General features: G+C 41.7%; 2 protein-coding genes across 5 annotated transcripts; one reads left to right on the forward strand and one right to left on the reverse strand.

Moving 5' to 3' along the window:
• The first annotated feature begins 3,033 nt into the window (after window positions 1-3,033).
• fbxo11a (F-box protein 11a) lies at window positions 3,034-11,060 on the forward strand. Of its 4 annotated transcripts, none has more exons than XM_079559720.1 (22): window positions 3,034-3,364; window positions 4,845-4,972; window positions 5,060-5,141; window positions 5,253-5,397; window positions 5,483-5,612; window positions 5,898-5,981; window positions 6,061-6,193; window positions 6,267-6,373; window positions 6,452-6,563; window positions 6,633-6,739; window positions 6,862-6,999; window positions 7,201-7,418; window positions 7,505-7,685; window positions 7,764-7,886; window positions 7,982-8,067; window positions 8,191-8,267; window positions 8,356-8,499; window positions 8,583-8,693; window positions 8,770-8,877; window positions 8,963-9,071; window positions 9,156-9,254; window positions 9,611-11,060. In XM_079559720.1, exons 1-22 carry the CDS (start codon window positions 3,274-3,276, stop codon window positions 9,738-9,740), a joined length of 2,643 nt encoding a protein of 880 aa, XP_079415846.1. In that variant the 5' UTR covers window positions 3,034-3,273; the 3' UTR covers window positions 9,741-11,060. The 4 variants fall into 4 exon arrangements, with proteins under 4 accessions (XP_079415846.1, XP_079415848.1, XP_079415847.1 ...); XM_079559722.1 differs by having other exon boundaries at window positions 5,256-5,397; XM_079559721.1 differs by having other exon boundaries at window positions 4,848-4,972.
• Window positions 11,061-11,080: 20 nt separating this feature from the next.
• Window positions 11,081-17,641, reverse strand: msh6 (mutS homolog 6 (E. coli)). The gene is made up of 10 exons (XM_079559816.1): window positions 17,292-17,641; window positions 16,553-16,758; window positions 16,306-16,481; window positions 13,320-15,876; window positions 12,697-12,968; window positions 12,451-12,568; window positions 12,283-12,372; window positions 11,757-11,911; window positions 11,327-11,526; window positions 11,081-11,228 (listed from the first exon to the last, which is right to left on the reverse strand). The coding sequence occupies exons 1-10, from the start codon at window positions 17,549-17,551 to the stop codon at window positions 11,147-11,149; spliced, it is 4,116 nt and encodes a 1,371-aa protein (XP_079415942.1). The 5' UTR covers window positions 17,552-17,641; the 3' UTR covers window positions 11,081-11,146.
• Between the last annotated feature and the right edge of the window lie 294 nt (window positions 17,642-17,935).

Consider the following 17,935-nt stretch of genomic DNA (forward strand, 5'->3'; position numbering starts at 1 on the left):
TGCTTGAGTGCTACCACCTGCAGGTCAGTACATTAAGTCTTTCCACACAAAGGCCGCTTGTAGCCCCCACTGTTGCACGGATGACCCCACCTCCCCAATCTCACACATTACAAATATTGACTGCTGCGTTGGATATGGCACAACCCTAGCATTATTCAGAGCTGCTATATGGATAGTGAGTGACTTTGTGACACCAGAGAGAGTGGTGTGTGTTGGTGGGCACACAGTAGCAGCCAATACAGAGCCACCCAGCATTCAATAGACCTCTGTTGCCACTGGATACTAGATTGGTTACCAAGCCAACACATGTGCCTCACTGTCATATCTCCGACAGATTAGTGTAAAACACAACAGATCTCTTCACGGCTAAGCTCCCAATGTAGTCTGCTCGGGAGTGCATTTGAGTTCAGTATATGTGTTATTTTAAAAAAGGCATTTGACATTTAATTATTTATATCTATATATATTTTCATGCTTAGGCTACGACAATATCTTATTACATCATTATTGTGCCTTATGAGCAAATGACCAAGTAATTGTTCCTCAGGGTCTTTTCCCCATTCATTTAATGCCTGCTTTGGATTTTAAAGAAGTCGATGAGCTTAATAACTAACAGCCAAATGAACAAAAGATCAACATTACAAAAAAGTAATCATAAAAGTAATTTTCTTGAGAGAAGAACATGTTACCTTCAGCAGATTAAAAAATTGGACTAAAACGAGACAATAAATTGCATTTGACTTGAAATGTAAAATATGTATACTTTGCGAGTTTTATTTTGTGTTCCCAGGGTAACTAGAGTATTGCAGCAAGACTCACTCAATTCCTGCATTACTGGTCATGGCATCATTAACCTCATCAGACAGACAAACTCCACATGGGTCACTGAGCACATGTCACAGACAGTTATGATGATAACTGGTAGGTGCAGGATCTACGCAATGAATACAAGAAAAAGACACAGCAAATATACATGTATTATGGGTTAATTGTTATAGTTGTGACAATTCCACCAACTGGAGCTGTGGGCAATTATAATAATCAATAACTTTATTCTAGCTCATGAATGTATTATTCAAGTTTTATTTTCATAATGTGACGAAGCCAAAAAACAAATACTTACATTAATTATTTACTTTGAAGAACTAAAATGTGACAATAAAAAAAAGAACAATTAAGACAATGACAAAGACCATGGAGAGCCTATGTGACGTTATCAACACTGACACTCACGTGGATCTGTGAGGTGGGCACGAGCAGCCATCTAGTGGACCAAGTGTCTAAGTGACGCTGTTAAAATATTCATTGGTCTTACTCTCACAAATAGGCTAACGCATTTAAAATCATATTTCATGTTAAATTTACGAATTATAGATTTGGATATAAAATGTTTGAGTTACTTTATTTTTTGACTTATTTAGTCAAATAGTGTTGCCTAAATATTTATTTGAATTATGGATCGATCAAGAAATGTAGATATCCTACAATTGTTCCAGCTGAGCCAGGTAAAACAAGTAATAATTCACCAACAATGTAGCCTATAGCAAACTTCTATTCTTATAATATTTTCAACTTTAATATCAAATGTTTAAAACTGGGCCAAAATTGTTTGTTAAAATATGGATTATTTTTGGACAAGTGTAAAAGCGCCACCGTCTGGACAAATGGATCAACACCTTTAGGCTTGATCGTGTGAAGGATAGGCCTGTTCTACGTCCAGAAGTAGTGTTCGGAAGTTTTGGTCTACCAAATTTAAATAGGTCCTAAAACCTTAACATTTATCTTATAATCAGTAATATGTCTCATGAAAGAAAATGCAATTCCGGTATTTTTTACACATTTAGACAATATAGGCTATAGGCTTAGGCAACAAAGGCCAGGTAGGCCTAATACAGGTTTGTGTAAGTTATCCAGGCCAGTAAAATTCACAATTGCGAGACTGAATCCTAAACTAACCTCGGCAGAGTAGTTAAACAGGGAGGTAAAATCACAGGCCACTTGCAAACTAATTTGTCTCAGCATCACAGTAAAGTGATGCATTGTCTCAGTAATAAATACATAGATAACAACGTTTCCCCCTTATAGTAAAGGGGGATTGCCTAAAAGGGAGGAATACCATCTTATCTGGCAACACAGACTGACACAGGTGTGGCCAAACTGATGATGACAGTTGGATGACTTTTGAAACGTCTTAATTGATACAATGTCGAATAAAAACTAAAAGTCTAGTTGAAATAGTTATTTTTTCTAAAGCATTTTATGTTACCTGGATGAAAAAAATTAAATAAAAGATGAACGTGCACAGACTAAGTTCATAGATGACATAGCCATCCTCTGTCCCACCACGCTGTGCTCCTTCCATCAGAGTAGAAATACAATATGTCCTGTGCCAAGAAAAATGAGTTCAGAAATTCATTTGTGCAGGCCCTAATGTTGCTCAGTCTGCTCTATTCCTTTTCTATTGATGGTGAATCGGCTGCTGCTGTGTCTGCAATTAACTGATTTTAAAATTGACTTTAAGATAAGGGTTATTATTATAGGTGATTATTATGCATTATTGCATTATTATGTCTTTCAATATAATTGCTGAACAAATGTACTTGTGAATATGTGAGCAAGCCATAGGCAGATCATTGTGCATGATAGACAATAAAAGAAAATGCTATTCTATTCCTGTTCTTTCTTTCTTTCTTTCTTTCTTTCTTTCTTTCTTTCTTTCTTTCTTTCTTTCTTTCTTTCTTTCTTTCTTTCTTTCTTTCTTTCTTTCTTTCTTTCTTTCTTTCTAAAAGGGAACACCTCAAACTCAGGTTTTCCCACTTTGCCTTGGGTTATTGGGGACAGCCTCATTGGCTCTTGCAAAAATATGAGGACTGTATTTATCTGTATTTGCAAAAAATCACAATGACAAGATGAAATAGTATTAAATAAAGATTAGGAAATTGATGCTCTTTTATGGTTCAAAGCTGGAACAGTCACAGTTGAATAGACCGCCGCGGTGCGTCAGTGCGCCATGACGCACAGGTCTTCCATGTGATGTGTGGATGAGGCCGGACTGTGCCGCTGCTGTTATGGCTCCTCCTGCTCCACAGAAACGGGGCTAAACGTAGGACCACTGCGAGGCAACGGGAATAACACACCGTGATACGTTTTTTCGGGAGCCGTGGTGTAAAATGGCAGATCGTACAATGCAACAGAAAAAGACATAGGATGTGCCATCCGTCGCCTCTTCTGCTGTGAAGGCTTCGACATTTCCTCCAGATTACCAACACCCAAATGAACTCCGTCAGAGCGAGCAGCGTTAGCAGAAGACCCAGGCGAGTGTCGAGGCCGCGCCCGGTGCAGGAGAGGAACCCCCAGGACAGAGGTGACGTGACTACCGCTGCAGCTACTAGTTATTTATAAAGCATTTTCAACATTATTGCCCCGGTTCCACTATCGGCCTGCTGCGCTAAAGTTGGCGCTGGTATTTCTTAGTGTGCGTAACGTGTCAGTCATTGTCGTCATGTAAAATAGTGGGTGGCTCTCAATAGTGTCCAACGAGCGGCCGTGTTTTCAGGAAACGCCGAGGCTTTTATGTTTGTACGTAGCCTGAAGGCCGCGCTTTGTTTTGCTTAATTTTTTTTTACCAGACTTCGTATTTTCCTTCCCTCATTTGCCAGTATAGCTACACAAATATTGAATTGTGACAGTGTAGACTGCATTAAAACGACAAGTAAGTCGGCTCTGCGTCAGCATAGCAAGTTAATGCCAAAGAGGGTACACAAAGTGGATTGTCGTAGTATCGCTGTTAGCCTAGCCGCCGTTAGCTGTTATTATTAGCATGTTTGATAGCCATATGTTCTCTGACGTCTTGAGAACCACAACGTTTATAGCTTTTATTTCAGGGTCGTATGTCATTTGCAAACCACTAGGCTCATCACAGTAAACCGTTTGTTGCATTTTATCCTTAATCGATTTGCATATATAAATATATTTTTACATTTATAGATGGCGAGTGACAAAAGACGATGTGCTGTATTGTTTCGGTGTACAGTGACAGCGTGTTAAGTGCCAGACACAACATAGCCCTGGTTTCGAGCTTGCATAAGAATCAATAGTGTAGTTTCGGAACCCAATGCGGTATTGTGTGAGATTGTTGAAAAGCACCAGTAAAACGGATGTTTAACGTGAAGCCCCATTTTTCCAGGCATTTAAGTGATGTCACTTTGACTAGACATAGATCAATATCAGTATCAACTTAAAGAGTTTCCTTGTGGCAATATATTTTGAAGAACCATATGCACCTTTTTCGAGTTCAGCTTGTTATTATAGGGTGCAGTGCAAGACATTTGTATTTTGTTGTTTGTTAAATCAGCAAGGTTAATTTATCTAATGTTAGGAGTGTTCAAGAACTAACAGTCAAAGTTGTTTGATATGTTGTGTTCCTGATATATTTCTGTTTTATGTAAAGAAGAAAGTGATTAAATGTGATCGTTATTATATAGTTATTTTTGTCCTAATTTGTTCCAGTCTGAACTGTGGTGTCACTCACAGTTGTCCGCTCTAAACGTGTGTGTTTTTTTTAATTAATTTAATTGTATCTGTAATAAAGTTCAACGATGAACACTCACAGTGCTGAATTGAAATGTTAAAGATTCATATTTTTCTTATAATAATTCAAACATACACACACTGTATGGGCTATGGTTTATTGCCCAAGACAACACTGTAAAGCAAGCTTTTGCAACACAGACCTAAAATGAGCAGCATAGTTAATTTTGTCTGCCTGCTGTGCCAACCAGATTAAAATGCTTTTGTGTTTTAGTTGGAAGTTTATATTGAAATTTAGTCTCTTCTACCTTTAGCAGATGAGGACGAGCCTGCAGATATGGTTGCAGAAGAATCCGGTCCAGGAGCTCAAAACAGTCCATACCAGCTTAGAAGGAAGTCTCTACCCAAGAGAACTGTGTGTCCTGCAAAGACAAACATGGAGGTTTGTTTTCATGCTGTGTAATAAATCTGCATAGTTTCGTAATTGGGCAGCAGCATTGTTGACTTTTTTTTTTTTTTTTTTTTCAAGGGTGCTTCAACGTCAACAACAGAAAATTTTGGGCACCGACCTAAGCGCCCCAGAGTGTCAGGGAAGTGTCAAGACCTACCAGGTATGTGTTTAGACAAAACCTACTGAAGACTTTTCTACTGCCTGCAATTTGCTTTGTACCATTACTCAATGCAAACTGGTTCCTTCTGAATGTTTTCCACTCAATCACCAGCAGCTCCAGCTGAGCAATATTTGCAAGAAAAGCTTCCAGACGAGGTGGTTCTGAAGATCTTCTCCTACCTTTTGGAGCAAGACCTGTGTCGTGCAGCATGTGTCTGCAAAAGGTTCAGTGAACTCGCCAACGACCCTATACTCTGGTGAGCTTTCATTACTTATTATTGATGCCTCTATTATTGTCTTTAACGCTGTGTTACTTAATATATTTCTAATTATAAACCATAGGAAGAGATTGTACATGGAAGTTTTTGAATACACACGACCTATGATGCACCCTGAGGCAGGGAAATTTTACCAGATAAACCCTGAAGAGTATGAGCAGCCAAACCCTTGGAAAGAGAGCTTCCAGCAGCTGGTGAGTAGAGACCGTACAAAACCAATTATCAATGATGTTTTTAGAGGTGACCATTGATGCATTGGCCAAATATTGGAGTTATAAGCATTTCTCATGGCTGTTGCCACATAAGCTAAGCTTTTCCAAAGATGCATTCCTCTAAACATGTGGTAAATGGCAACATGTGGACTGTCAATGTGAAATTATGCAAAATGTTAAATATCAGAAGAGCTTGATGATGATTTTTAAAGTTGTATATACTGGTAGTGTAGTTTGGCCTTATCTGAAAGTATTGTCTATTTACAGTATAAAGGAGCACATGTGAAGCCAGGCTTTGCAGAGCATTTCTACAGTAATCCTGCCAGATACAAAGGAAGAGAGAACATGTTTGTAAGTGGACTGGTTGTACATTCAGATCAAATGAATCTAGTAGAATTTAGGTTTAATTAACTTTGACCTTGCTTTACAGTATTATGACACCATTGAGGATGCTCTTGGAGGTGGCCAGGAGCCTCATTTTGACGGCTTAATATTTGTCCACTCCGGTATCTATACAGACGAATGGATCTACATTGAGTCACCGATCACAATGATTGGAGCTGGTTGGTTTTGATCAAACCTTGCCTCTGCCTTAATTAATTATAAGCTAAGCATATGTGTTTCCCATCACAACAGCGCCAGGAAAAGTGGCAGAAAAGGTCATCATTGAGAACACCAGAGATTCTACATTTGTTTTTATGGAAGGCTCTGAGGACGCTTATGTCGGGTATATGACAATTAGGGTGAGACTGACACTGGTTTCTAGCATAATAACTTGTTAGTAATTGTCATTGATTGTAATTGCCCGGTTTCCATGACAGTTCAATCCTGATGATAAATCTGCCCAGCACCACAATGCACACCACTGCTTAGAGATTACAGTCAACTGCAGTCCTATTATTGATCACTGCATCATACGCAGCACATGTACAGGTAACACTCGACTCTTAACTTGATATTTTGGAGATTTGCATGCGTTAACTGCAATTTCGCTCCTTTCAGTGGGATCAGCGGTCTGTGTAAGTGGCCAAGGAGCTTGTCCTACGATCAAGCACTGCAACATCAGTGACTGTGAAAATGTTGGCCTGTATATCACAGACCATGCACAGGTAATTGTGTGTCTAATATTTGCTTATTTTACAAATGAATGTTTATTGGCTCCATTTAGACACACAATAGTGGGTTTCACTACCAAAATTGACCTATGCTAACATTGCTATTGTTGTTTTAGGGAATATATGAAGACAATGAGATCTCAAATAATGCTCTGGCTGGAATCTGGGTGAAAAACCATGGCAATCCAATAATCAGACGTAATCACATTCACCATGGCCGAGATGTGGGCGTTTTTACTTTTGACCATGGCATGGTAAGGACCTGATCACTGGCACTGCTGTTTTAATCAAGATGACATAAGGATGTCGTGATGCTCTTTCATTTGCTCAGTTATTACATAATGAGAATCGCTGTCACTGCAGCAGTCTCTGGATTTGTGTTTCTTCCCTTTAGTCACTTGCAAAAGTTCATAATTAGGGACATGATTGATGATGTTTCAATTTGTCTCTTTCAGGGTTACTTTGAAAGCTGCAACATCCATAGGAATCGTATAGCAGGTTTTGAGGTGAAGGCTTATGCCAACCCTACCGTTGTGCGCTGTGAGATTCATCACGGCCAGACGGGGGGCATCTATGTTCATGAAAAAGGCCGAGGCCAGTTCATTGAGAATAAGATCTATGCAAATAATTTTGCTGGAGTCTGGATCACCTCCAACAGTGACCCCACAATAAGGTGGGTGTTTCTCGACTGTGATGAGGTAGGATTTACTGACTGTGTGTTTTGTTAAAGCAAAATGTACTTTTTTTGTCACATTTCAGGGGCAATGCTATTTTTAATGGTAACCAAGGTGGAGTTTACATTTTTGGAGATGGCCGAGGCCTCATAGAAGGAAACGATATCTATGGAAATGCTCTGGCAGGAATTCAGATCAGGACGAACAGCTGTCCAATTGTTAGACACAACAAGATCCATGATGGGCAACATGGAGGCATCTATGTGGTAAATACAGTCCCCAGTGTTTGCTTTATAAATTGTCCAGTATTCGAAAATCCCTAAAATGTTATCCGTTTGGTGCAGCACGAAAAAGGACAAGGTGTCATCGAGGAGAATGAAGTGTACAGTAACACACTGGCGGGAGTGTGGGTGACGACGGGCAGTACGCCAGTGCTGAGGAGGAACAGGATACACAGTGGGAAGCAGGTGAGATCTCAGAGCAGTGACAACTACCGGAGCAAGTGATTTACATGGATTATTTTACCTTTAATTAGTGGTAATTCAATATACCATCTCTTTAGGTTGGGGTCTACTTCTATGACAACGGCCATGGTGTATTAGAGGACAATGACATCTACAATCACATGTACTCCGGTGTTCAAATTAGGTTTGTGGAAAATCAATGGACATTTCTCTTGACAGTCACAATGTCAAATCCACATGTTTGTCCTTGCATTGTAGTGAGAAAGAATTCTTTATCTTAACTCTTAATGTGCTTCTTTTTTTTTAGAACTGGTAGCAATCCCAAAATCCGACGCAACAAGATCTGGGGAGGTCAAAATGGTGGCATTTTGGTTTACAACTCTGGTCAGTAAAAGTGACTGTTATTAAGTGTGTTGTGAGTGTTTATGAGAATTGTTAAAAAAGTAAATACTAAAAAATGACTGATTTTCAGGACTGGGTTTCATTGAGGACAATGAGATCTTTGACAACGCTATGGCCGGAGTCTGGATAAAGACGGACAGCAACCCGACTCTGAGGAGGAACAAGATTCATGACGGGAGGGATGGAGGAATCTGTATTTTCAACGGAGGAAGAGGTATATTATTTAAAAATCACCTATTTACTCAGAAGTGGACAGAAATAGAGATGAGCATATTTTTTTGCTCATTGTTATTGCAGGACTTTTAGAAGAAAATGACATTTTCCGCAACGCTCAAGCAGGAGTTCTCATTAGTACAAACAGTCACCCAGTTCTACGGAAAAACAGGATATTTGATGGCTTTGCTGCAGGTGAATACTGCAGCTCTGTAGCATTTTGACTTCCTCCCTGTACATGACAATGATTAAATATGTTTGTCATTTTTAGGTATCGAGATCACCAATCACGCCACGGCCACTCTAGAGGGCAATCAAATATTCAACAATCGATTTGGAGGGTTGTTTCTTGCATCTGGTGTCAATGTTACAATGAAAGGTATACAATAACAAATTGACGCTTTGCAAAAAATGTTTATTAACTGTGATAAGAAGACTAACCATGATTTTTATGCCTCTCCAAGATAACAAAATATTGAACAATCAAGATGCCATTGAGAAGGCTGTCAGCAGAGGTCAGTGCCTCTACAAAATTTCAAGCTACACCAGCTACCCAATGCACGATTTTTACAGGTACAACAGCTGATCTTTTGACTCATGACCATTTACCTTTGTCTTGTCCAGTGTTTGATCTTGTTGTTTCTGGTCTGTCCAAAGGTGTCACACCTGTAACACAACAGACCGCAACGCCATCTGTGTGAACTGCATCAAGAAGTGCCATCAAGGGCACGACGTGGAGTTCATCAGGCATGATAGGTCAGTCTCTCCTGCTTTCTTCAGCTACTTTTTATATAATCACTAAGATAAGCCCTTCAATCTTCTATACTGAATGTAGTGAGCATGAAACTGAAAAGTTGTGAACAGTGAATTGAGCATTAAGCTCATATATCCTCCCCAAATGTGAGATCTTTCAGAGCCACAAACTGGCTCTTAGGCTAGGTTCACACTTTGCAAGGTCGTTCATATTACTCTCTGTATGTGATCTCCAGTCTGAACGGGATGCGAATCAAATGTGTCTGTGTTGAACGGAGGTGCAGTTTGACTCGTGTACTGTTTCAGCTGTTCATTGTAGACTGTATAGCTCAGCTTCATTATTTCTGTACTCCCTGCAGATTCTTCTGTGACTGCGGTGCCGGGACACTGTCCAATCCTTGCACGTTAGCTGGGGAGCCGACTCACGACACGGACACTCTGTATGACTCAGCTCCTCCTATAGAGTCTAATACGCTGCAGCACAACTGAGCTCCAGCCCCAGGACTCAAGACACTTTACCTTCTGCAGTGGCACGAGCAAACTTTAAACACACATTCACTTTGACAAAATAAACACATTAACTTACGTGCTTCAAGGAAAAAAAATGATTATGGATGCCTCGCTTTTTTTTTTCTTCAATACTTCGATAAAAAAAGATGACAACGGAGGACAGGAGCAGCTGACTCAGGGTCTGTGGGTGTGTTGAAAAGTACTTGTTGTAAGTGAAAAGACAAAACGCCACAAGTCATCCGTCTTGAAGAGGTGGATGAGAACTGCAGTTATGTACAGGCCCAGTGCGGACAGAGGCAGTAACTTCTCACATGGAGGCAGTGGCCCCAGATTAGCAATGCTTCCAACGTGAGCTGCGATGTGCTCGTAATCGATGTACGGGAAATGACCTAGCACTTCAGCTTTTTTTTTCCTCAAGACAACTGTTGAGATTTGATTTTATTGCTTTTGTGTAGTTTTGTATTTTCATGCAAAAATTTTACTGTACTTGAATGTCTTTATTTTATTAAATGTGTTTAATTTTTGGTTATACCCTAGAATTGCTGTAATTATACTCATGTCACAGTATCTAACTTCTTTCTGTGAAAGAGACCAGAAAAGAGAGGAAAACACTAAACATTTTCTCCTGCGATGTTGACTACATTTGCAATACAGGAAAGTGGTGATGCTAAACTGCTTTCACAAGACTTGTCCTCAAATGCATTGGTCACATTTGTTGTTACAAATATGGGTTTGAACTTATTCTATGCATACTTTTGTTTAAAGGGCCTATATTTATTTTCTATTTTAGGATGTAGCTTGTGTTGTAGCCGCTTGCCAAGTGTTAGACATTTTTCAAATGTCAAGCTGCTCATCACCAAATAAAGTTTTTAATATCTTTTGCCTTTTATAACTGTATATTGTATTTTGGTATAACAAGTTGTCCTTGATTCCTCCATCAAGTGAACGATACATTTTTATAGCTGGGTTATTTATCAGTGGGAAGTATTGTTTTGTAATAAGGACAAGTCTTGTGACAGCATTGCTAGTTTGTGTTCTTATTGGCCACCATTGCTGGAGAAGTGAGAGGCTTTGACTCTACTGAAGCTGAGACAAGTATCTATACAGCGCTATATGGTTTCATTATCCCTCCCCCATCCATGTGTATTGGTGATTGTGGGTTCTCATACAGACTGAAATGTATGCATGTATCATAACATCTAGACTTAATATATTGTGAAGTATTCAATAACCGTTATGTAGGCGCTAGTGTGAATTAAAGGGTTTAATTTCCTAGATGAAACATTGTCATTTTTTAAAAAATAAACTTTATTAGCTCAATACAGTAGTGTTTTTTTAATGTACTAAACAAAGATGTTGAACAGTTGATGGTTACTTCTTTTGAACTACAATGTTTTAATCATTTGAACAATGGATGTGAAGTGGTTTCTGTCCAGTGCAGCGTCCTCAGCAAACTGGCAGACTTTCCTGTAAAACAACACACTGTTGGTTTAAAATTCCTAAACAAAACAAAAAAATCAGGCTATTTTTATCTGTTGTGATATGTAGTACCAAGTATGACATACTTGAAGAGTCTGAGACTGATGGTGCTCCTCTCAAACTCCCTGGCCTTTTTGTGACCGGTCTGGATCACCTCCTCGGGCAGGTTGGCAAGTCGAGCAGCGTTAAAACCGTAACTCTTTGGACAAGCCCCAGTGATGAACTTATACAAGAACGTAATGGTCTCCTGACTGGGATCTTCACATTCATTCTCCACCATGCAGGCCTGAGAAAATGAGACAGAAACTTTAACACAAAGTTACCATGAAAGTGCAAAGTGAACAATGTGTATGACTTTTCCACATACGGCCTTTAAGAGGGTTGCATATTAATGACCCTTATATAACGCGCAAACCCACTATAGTATGTCAAAAGAAAACGCCACTACCATACTGATATTTGTAGTATTTTTTTACATAAAATTACCAGGAGTCTGTGTTATAAAGAGCTGCTCACCATGTGTCCCAGGCGCACCGCCGGGTTGTTGGCATAGTCCTCGACCAGAGAGTGGTAGTGAGTGGAGAAGAGGGTCCGACAGCAGATCTTCTCAGCCAGCTCCTTCACAACAGCACAGGCTATGGCCGTCCCGTCATACGTCGCTGTGCCTCTCCCTACACAGAGAATATAGGTTAAACATGAACTAAAAATAGAACTACTTATGAATAGAAGGTAGTAAAACTCAGTTAATATATTTGTAGATATGCATGAAGAGGCACATTTGCACAAGCTTAGGTCAGTTACTAGCTCATGATTAACTTGACTGTAAATACTTAATATGTCCACACAAAAAAGCTTTACAAATATGCTTGTTCATTATCAACTAAAAATGCTCAAGTGCTACGCAACTTGCAATATAAATTAACTTGTTTGTTATTTTATTTTTTCGTTCAATAAAACAGTAAACTCTGAGTCACCCAGGTGATTCATTGGATCTAGTGAAGTTAAATTAAACACAGTACTACAAAATGCATTCAAATCTTACCAAGTTCATCGAGAAGCACGAGTGAGTGTTTAGTGGCATGGTGCAGGATACTGGCCGTCTCACTGAGCTCCACAAAGAACGTGCTCTCCCCTGAAAAGGACAAGGGCAATATAACCTTCTCTTACAAGCTAAAGCCTGCAGTGTAGTTTGAGAGATTGTCGACGTTACCGGCCATGATCCGATCTGAAGCTCCGAGTCGAGTGAACACCCTGTCGACAGGAGTGAAGCGCAAACTCTCAGCGGGAACATAGCAGCCCAACTGAGCCAGGATGATCACGAGTCCGCACTAAAACGAACAAAAATTCCTTTTAATTCAAACCGACATCACAAAAGAAGCCCACAGACTTTTTAATTTTTTTATTTATGTAACCGGATCCCACTATTGCAGCTATTGTTGTTCACATTGTGCCCCACCTGTCTCATTAGTGTGGACTTGCCCCCCATGTTGGGCCCGGTGACCAGGACACAGGAGGCCGAGCTCTTCTCGTCGGTGTTGCTGCCCCCGGAGCAGCCCACGTAGATGTCGTTGGGGATGAAGTCGTCGCCAAAAAAGGTCTTGGTGACACAGGGGTGACGAGAGCCCATCAGATCAATGAACGGGGCATCGTCTTTAGGAAGCATCACCTCAGGTCTGGTCATTGGTCCGTCTCCTCCCTGACTGTAGCGGGACAGGGCTAACAGCACATCTGCAAGAAGGAAAGAAAAATACAGAAGATCATCAAGACATTTTTCATTATTTCATGTTAATACTACAAGTAATTTCAGCCAAGCTAAGTTTCAACACTCTCTGGATTTTTGTGTCTCAAAATGATACTTTTCATAATACTGCAAAGTTTCAGATCAATGTTGCACAATCTTTTAATATGAACAAAATATCTAATACAACAGAGTGTACGCAACTGAAGCACCTGCAGGAAATGAATTCAGAGCAGACACCTGCAGAGCAAATTTGTGTTTGTTCAGACGCATGCTATTCCCTACTGATTGAGGAAAACCAGAGTCATTACCAGGCAGTAAACAATAATAAAAGCATTTACCGAGCACAGCCATGCACTCCACAGCCGTCTTCCAGTCCTTGTAGTTTTTGTCAAAGTTGTAGAAGAGTCGTCTCATGCAGTCTTTGAGCGCTGCATCCCGTTTCTCCTCAAAACCCTGCAGCTCGGAAAAGAGCCTCTCGGACTCCTTCGTCACGTAGCGCTTCCAGCCTTTCTTGGTTGACTTCACCTCGTACTCATCCGGGATGTTCCTCTCTGAGACGCTGTCTGGGACCTCCATCTGGAAGCGGTTTTTGCCCGTCCCCCAGTAGGACATGTTTTTGCAGCCGAGCCTCTTCTTCTGCCTGTCTAAATAGTCTTGCAGCTCACGCTCACAGCTTTTTGCCCCAGTGAGAGCTTGGTCATACTCTGGGTCGAAGCCAGATTTCGGGGTTATGACTCCAGTGGTCCGTGCTTTTTGGTGGTCAAAGGCAGTATCCCAACGCCTGAGTTCTTCGGACAGGTCTGGAAAAATGCCGTTCTTCTCACCCTTCAATGTAACCACTTGGCAAAGCAACAATGATCGAATATCACCAGAAGCGTCAGACAGGATGTTTATTATCTCTTGCATGGTTTTAAAACCTTCCAGCGCAGAGAGGAAGTCTGCGATCTTGCGCTTGCTGTAGGTGACTTCTTCATACAGAACTGCTCTTGAGTCAGGATGGTCCTGCCCCTTCAGAGGAGTCCCAATGCTGTGGATTTTACTCAGAAGTCGCTCTAGATCTGGGAGCTTTTTGAGCAGCTCGGTCACCTCTGATGCCTGGGCTTGAGCTGCCATTAGATCCTCCATAGCGTCTAGTCGGTCCCGGATAGACTTGGCGTTGCACAGGGGAGCGCACAGCCACTGCTTTAAAAGCCTCTTCCCAAATGGAGTCGAACATGTATCCAAACGCTCCAACAATGTCCCCTCTGTGCCGCCCAAACCGTTTTGAAATATCTCCAAATTCGCCAGCGTTACTCCGTCCAAAACCATGCGCTGCCGGGTTTGGGAGAAGAAGCTCGCTGCCCCAGAGGCTTTCTCCAGCTCTACATCGACTGGGACATACTCTTCAAAGTTAGCCATAGACAGCAATTCTTGGTCCACTAGACATTTCTTTAAGTAGAAAATGCATCCGCCCAGAGCAGATAAAGCCAGTTCATAGCCATCTTTAGGCGTAAGGCACAAGGAATCACTTTCAGAAGTCATGTTCTTTAGCAAGGACGGGAGAAGACTGTTACCGCTCTTCTCTTTGTCAGCGTTCTCACTAAAATAATCCTCTTCAGAAAGGGTTTTGAGGGTTTTTTGGGCATCCCAGAACTGACTACTGGCATTAAGTCCCTCCTGGAGTGCGGCAGACAAAGAGGCCTTAAAGATTTTGCGTGTTTCCATCGAGGGGTTCCCCTTTTCAAAGAGCACTTCAGCAGGAGGGTGATGGGCAATCAGGGTGCGGAGCCGGGAGCAGTGTCGGTCGTCTTCAAACTGTCCCACGTGGAAGCCACCCACAGAGGTGTCTACAAAACACACTCCATAGGTGCGGCAGCGTCCCGAACTCTCCCCTTCAGCTTTTTCCTTCAAACTCAGCAGAAACTTGCTCTGGCTCTCTGATGGGGCACCATCCAAGATGCTGTAAGTCTGGGTACCCTTTGTGATAATCCTACACACCTCTCTCCTTACTACTTTGTCAAACTTTGTGGGTTTAAACATGCTTTTGCAGCGCGCTTCCATCATCTCTGGGGTCTCTGTCTGCTCCACCCTCGCCACCTTGTAGCCTTTCTGAACCAGAACGTCCGAGAATCTCGCAAACCCTATTTCTGGAAACCCTGAATGTGCCCATGTGCCTCTCATAAACGTAAGTCCGAGTTCATTGACGCCTATGACAGCGTCCATGTGATAAAGCTCGTAAAACTTCCCCACTTTGTAGAAAATAACCGCGTCGAACATATCGGCTTTGAGGTGCCACCATCTCCGCATCCCAGGAGTGTTTCGGTTCATAAAGTCTTCAGGTACATACAGAGTTGTTGGGTCGTAATCGTCTTCTGATTGACGCCGCTTTTTGCTGTCCTTCCTGCGCCCGTCCTGTAGCCAGTCCAACTTCTCATGATCCCAAACCGTTCCCGCGCCACTTCCACCTGCATTTGTCTGGCTCTCAAAACTTTCTGGCGCAGAGAAAGCAGAGAGGCGGGACTTTGTGTCGGCCGTGATCGCCGCCGGAGAGCGTTTGGGGGCGCTGGCAGGGGCACTGGGAGTTTTGGGTTTAGCACTGGTGGGTTTCTCAGCGGGCCGTTTGCGTTTTACAGGTTTAATTGGACTTTCTGGTTCGGATTCAGGGTTTTCTTCTTCTTCACTGGAAACAGTCGGTTCTTGCTCATCATCCTCACTACTGCTGGCGGCATTATCCGGTTTAAATTCATCATCCGAACCATCGCTATCTGAAGCCACCACAATGCGCCTTCGCTTGGGCTTGCTTCCATTTTTTACTGCAGCTCTTGAGGAACGGCGGCTGACCTTAGGCGACTTCATTTCTTCACTATTCTGCTCCTCAAAACTGTTATCTTCATCAGTTAGGGATGATTTGTCCAGCTGTAAAATAAACACTTCATTAGTTATACATTTCATTTATATAGTCTTTGCATCAGTACAGTGTAATATAATAGAAGTGTCTTTGAGTAAAAAATAGTGGGGCTGTAAAAAGACCACATGGCTTATGCTGAGTAAATAAAGTGTGAGCATGTGGTCAATATGCTCCTACATTCTGTCAAGGTTCAGCCTTCAATCCAATAAATGAAGGCACGAAAGAGGGAACATAAATATTTAAATGTTTTCTTTTTGTAATTTTTTGGGTAAAGGCTTCCATCCATGTCTACGTTTTAAAAAATTTGGTATTGGCATGAGATCAACATTTTGGCACATTGAGATCAATTGTAAATGCCCTTAGAGGCCAAGTAATTTGTGTAATGTTTACACTTTGAAAACTGCTGGTAAACTCTAAGAACAGCCACTATTCGTCACCTCCATATCCTCTTCCTCTTCCTCTTCCTCATCTGATGGGTCAGTGCAGACAGGCATCTTTAGTCTTTTTTCTGGACTGTCAAACATGACTGCATCAGCGAGCTCCATGGCCTGTCGAATGGCAGGTTTGCCACTGAAGAATATCCCTCCAATCTTCGCATCGCTGCTGTCGGACCCTAAAACCACACACATAATATTCCTTTCACCGCCAAAAACATGAGTATTTTACATTCAAACCGAAGACTACCTTGATACTCTCGGATATATTTGGTGTTGACCCATCCTCTTGTTGGAGGCTTGTCAAAGAAATGGACATGAACACGTTGGCTCTTGCCCCGTCCTCTCAGCTGTTGTCCTGTCAGGGGTTGAGGTATTACCATACAAGGCCACCAGGGGTGCCCCTCCAGTTTGGCCCACACAAGTGAGCCTGCATTAAATGGGAAGGCTGGAGCACTAAAAAGGAAGAGAAAAGATGAAATGCATTGCTGAAGGTCCACTCGAATGGGAGAGACAGTAATAGAGGTTAATGTTATAGTAAATAAATACATTCGTTTATATTACTGTACACGTGTTGAGGCAGGTGAGAACAGTATTTATTACCACTATGTTAGTTGTGGTGGATACTATACCCCTAAAAGCTCCGAGAATCTGTAAAAGTACACGTAAAATGCAATTTCATCTCGTCTTGGAGTAGTCATTACATAAGCGTTTGCGTGAAAACAACAGAGAACAAGTGTCTAATAGTAAATAAGTAGTCATCAGTAGCAATGGTCGATTATTTCATATATGCCTAGATGTCTTAATGAAACCAGCACTTTTTTAGTTTATTATGCGTTGGGAGTGCCATGCATCTGAATTTCTTTACCACATGTCAACAATAACTTGGAAAGGGAGAGCAGGCTGCAGCAGGTAGGGGTACTCTTCCAAAATGCAACGTGGTAGCTAGCCACATAGGTTTTCCAGAAAGGATCAGCTCCAAAACTCACCTCGCTTTACTCTGTGGCGCTCCAAACAGCTTGTTAAATCCACTTTGGACCTTTTTGCCTCCACTTTTGAGCTGGTGCTTGTTGGTCTTCGGGGTTGGCTGCTGTGGCGTCTGTTTGGCTTGCTCTTTGGGAGAGGAGTTGGACTTTTTCTCCACAGAGGGCAGGTCAGCCTCGGTCGGAGACGGCGTAGGCTTTGGCTTCTTTGCGACCGGCGGTGGAGACTTGCCGAAAAAGCTGAAGAGAGAACTTTGTTTCGACATGTTGTGTGTCTTTCGTTGGAGGAAAAGTTTAGCTAATCTTCAGTCACATCACCTAGCAAGAGTGCTAAGCGGCGGGGCGAGTTCGCGGGAAACGCACGCAGGATACGTCGTGGGCGGGACAAGACGCGACCAATCACAGCCAGACGGGGGGCGTACCGAGACCAAAATGTGTAAAACTAAATTTATATTTGTTGTTATTATTGTGTCGTTATCTTGTAGTATTTTACTGTGTGGATGGGCGATTTAGAGCAAAATTGAATCTGTTAAGTTTGGTGTGTGGTTGTGATTGTGATTTCTGCCAGTAGAGGGCAGCATGACACCAAATTAGCCGAACAAGAAGGCAAGCGACATGTAATCAGACTATTTTTCCATTTATAGCGTATT

This window comes from Gobius niger, assembly GCF_951799975.1.
Source record: "Gobius niger genome assembly, chromosome: 7".
Taxonomy (NCBI): domain Eukaryota; kingdom Metazoa; phylum Chordata; class Actinopteri; order Gobiiformes; family Gobiidae; genus Gobius; species Gobius niger.

Bases quoted from the DNA above. Each gene is read 5' to 3' on its own strand.
- fbxo11a (XM_079559720.1), top strand. From the start codon at position 3,274: ATGAACTCCGTCAGAGCGAGCAGCGTTAGCAGAAGACCCAGGCGAGTG. The intron at 6,564-6,632 runs GTAACACTCGAC...CGCTCCTTTCAG, and splicing joins CATACGCAGCACATGTACAG to TGGGATCAGCGGTCTGTGTA. The intron at 7,887-7,981 runs GTGAGATCTCAG...CCATCTCTTTAG, and splicing joins GGATACACAGTGGGAAGCAG to GTTGGGGTCTACTTCTATGA.
- msh6 (XM_079559816.1), bottom strand. From the start codon at position 17,551: ATGTCGAAACAAAGTTCTCTCTTCAGCTTTTTCGGCAAGTCTCCACCG. The intron at 12,969-13,319 runs GTAAATGCTTTT...TCCTTCTTGCAG, and splicing joins GGAGTGCATGGCTGTGCTCG to ATGTGCTGTTAGCCCTGTCC. The intron at 11,229-11,326 runs GTATGTCATACT...GTTGTTTTACAG, and splicing joins ATCAGTCTCAGACTCTTCAA to GAAAGTCTGCCAGTTTGCTG.